General features: G+C 32.3%; 1 protein-coding gene across 1 annotated transcript in view; it reads right to left on the reverse strand.

Moving 5' to 3' along the window:
* Positions 1-271: 271 nt before the first annotated feature.
* Positions 272-2,601, reverse strand: part of LOC106477361 (KH domain-containing, RNA-binding, signal transduction-associated protein 3-like) — a gene marked incomplete at its 3' end in the record, with an annotated part of 6,621 nt that continues 4,291 nt past the window's right edge. Inside the window, exons 3-4 of the mRNA XM_013937940.1 lie at positions 1,019-1,165; positions 272-658 (exon numbers count right to left, since the gene is read on the reverse strand). Coding sequence (XP_013793394.1) covers positions 272-658; positions 1,019-1,165 — 534 coding nt within the window. The remainder of the gene's footprint in view (positions 659-1,018; positions 1,166-2,601) is intronic.

Here is a 2,601-nt window from a genome sequence, read left to right on the forward strand (position 1 = left end):
ATATAATTACTAAACTTACTAATCATTTTTATAACACATTAAACCTATGGATATAATAATAATATATAATTACTAAACTTACTAATCATTTTTATAACACATTAAACCTATGGATATAATAATAATATATAATTACTAAACTTACTAATCATTTTTATAACACATTAAACCTATGGATATAATAATAATATATAATTACTAAACTTACTAATCATTTTTATAACACATTAAATCTATGGATATAATAATAATATATAATTATTAAACTTACTAATCCATTTTCGTTTCTTCCAAATCCTGTTTGGGTACATAACTGTCGTTGCCTTTTTTCTATTAACATTGGCTCGTTAGAGGGTGCTAGTGAGGGTTTATCTTGATAAATGAAACGCTTCAGTGGAAGAGATATCCTTCGAAGTGCACCACCAGGTGGCATTAAACGCTTAGAATCTAATATTCCACCAACTAATCTATCTTTTCCATTCAACAGTTCATGAGAATACATCGTTGTAGGTTGCCTTTTAGTTTGTAAAGTGAATGTTTCTTTGCCAATAGGTGGAGGTGATGGCTCCTTATTATCGGTTGTACTGTCTTGTTGTCTGATTTTATTCAAAATTGCAAGCTCTCTTAGTTGTTTCTGGCGTATTTCATCGTAATAGTCCTATAACAATCAACAACGTATTAAAAAACAAACATACTGTTATTCAACAAAACTACACGACATGTAAAACTATCATACATTTCCAACATTTATCCATGAAGGAATACTACTTTTACTTTTACCCAACATTTCCTACAGAAAAAGTATTCCTTTCGATATTCCAGACCGATGGAAACTACTTGAAACTATTTCAGTTCTACCAGAAGGTCTTAAAAGGGATTCATTTGGTTCAGTAAAGAACCAGTAAGTACTTACTGGAACCAGGAATAGTTTCAGTCGGGTCAGTAAAGAACCAGTAAGTACTTACTGGCACCAGTAATAGTTTCAGTCGGGTCAGTAAAGAAACCAGTAAATACTTACTGGTACTAGAAAGGGTTTCAGTCTGGTCAAGGCTACAGCCATACGTGAATAAGCCTCGGCTGCAGGAGCAAAAGCTGTTATTTCTACATGCAGGTCTTCTCGGAGATGAAAAAACTTGGGATCTTCAAGCTGGCGAAGGTCTTCTTCCTAATAGGACATGAAAAACAAACTTGAATAAAACCACGTGGAGGTACAATCATTAATTACAAACTATCCAAGACCTTCCTTGCAACTAATAACACAATATTCAGTAAATGAAACTTTTCTTCGTCATATTTCTTGTCATAGTCCAGTATCTAAAACCGAAAGCATGATATTAATTTCCCGAATCATTACTTTCATTAAATCAGACATAATTATTATGATTAGAGATACGCCAACTTCAACGCAGTTTTTGGCTTAATGCAATTAATAAACAGTCGTGACGGACGAAAAGTTAGTTTAAATGTGTAAAAAACACAGAAATGTGACAATGAACAGTTGTAGTTGAAATAACTCAGTAAACATTGGAAGTAAAAAACGTATTAAAAATCATTGGTATTTGAAATGTGTCACAACACATTGGCACTAGAAATGTGCTAGTGAACAGCTGGTATATGCCAGTTATATTAATTAAAGTGCTAACTCACCTTCTAGCTAGAGCACGTTCATTTTGAATATGTATGTATTATTAAACTGACCCAAGCTTGCACTAGAGGTGACGTACAGATATTAATGTTGTGAAAGATTATGTAAATTACTTAGTCACATGATATGTAACCTCGTGGTCTAACCACTAAATAAAAACCCGTTCTTGATCTTAAACGAATTAGTTAACGAGGTATAAGTAGAACAAATTATAATATAATTATTGTTGTTCGATATTTTTATTGAAGTTGAAGTGGTTCAGTAATTTGGAATGCTGTGTTGATGTTGTTGTTTTGGGGATTATGTTTCTTCTTCTTCTGGTTCTTTTTCCTATTTCCCTTATTTATTCAAATTAATAACATTGATTTTTACGATGTATTGTTTATTAACGCTTGTATCAAGTCCTGGCCAGACACGGATTTATTGACTGTTTTCTTTTTGATTTTAATATAAGTTATAAAACTTGTATTTCAACTATTTGAAAGTTTTATTTTGGATTTCTGTTGTTGTTACAGTTTAATACTTGTTTTTTGTTCGGTCTAGTTGTAGGGACATTTTGATTTATTCCGTTACACAGTGGTAGTAGAAATGTGTGGGTGAACAATAGTTGTAGAAATGTGTGGGTGAACAATAGTTGTAGAAATGTGTCACCCAACAATAGTTGTAGAAATGTGTGGGTGAACAATAGTTGTAGAAATGTGTGGGTAAACAATAGTTGTAGAAATGTGTGGGTAAACAATAGTTGTAGAAATGTGTCGGTAAACAATAGTCGTAGAAATGTGTGGGTGAACAATAGTTGTAGAAATGTGTGGGTGAACAATAGTTGTAGAAATGTGTCGGTAAACAATAGTTGTAGAAATGTGTGGGTGAACAATAGTTGTAGAAATGTGTCGGTAAACAATAGTTGTAGAAATGTGTGGGTGAACAATAGTTGTAGAAATGTGTCGGTAAACAAT

The sequence above is a fragment of the Limulus polyphemus genome, unplaced genomic scaffold (assembly GCF_000517525.1).
Source record: "Limulus polyphemus unplaced genomic scaffold, Limulus_polyphemus-2.1.2 Scaffold14507, whole genome shotgun sequence".
In the NCBI taxonomy this organism is placed as follows: Eukaryota; Metazoa; Arthropoda; class Merostomata; order Xiphosura; family Limulidae; genus Limulus; species Limulus polyphemus.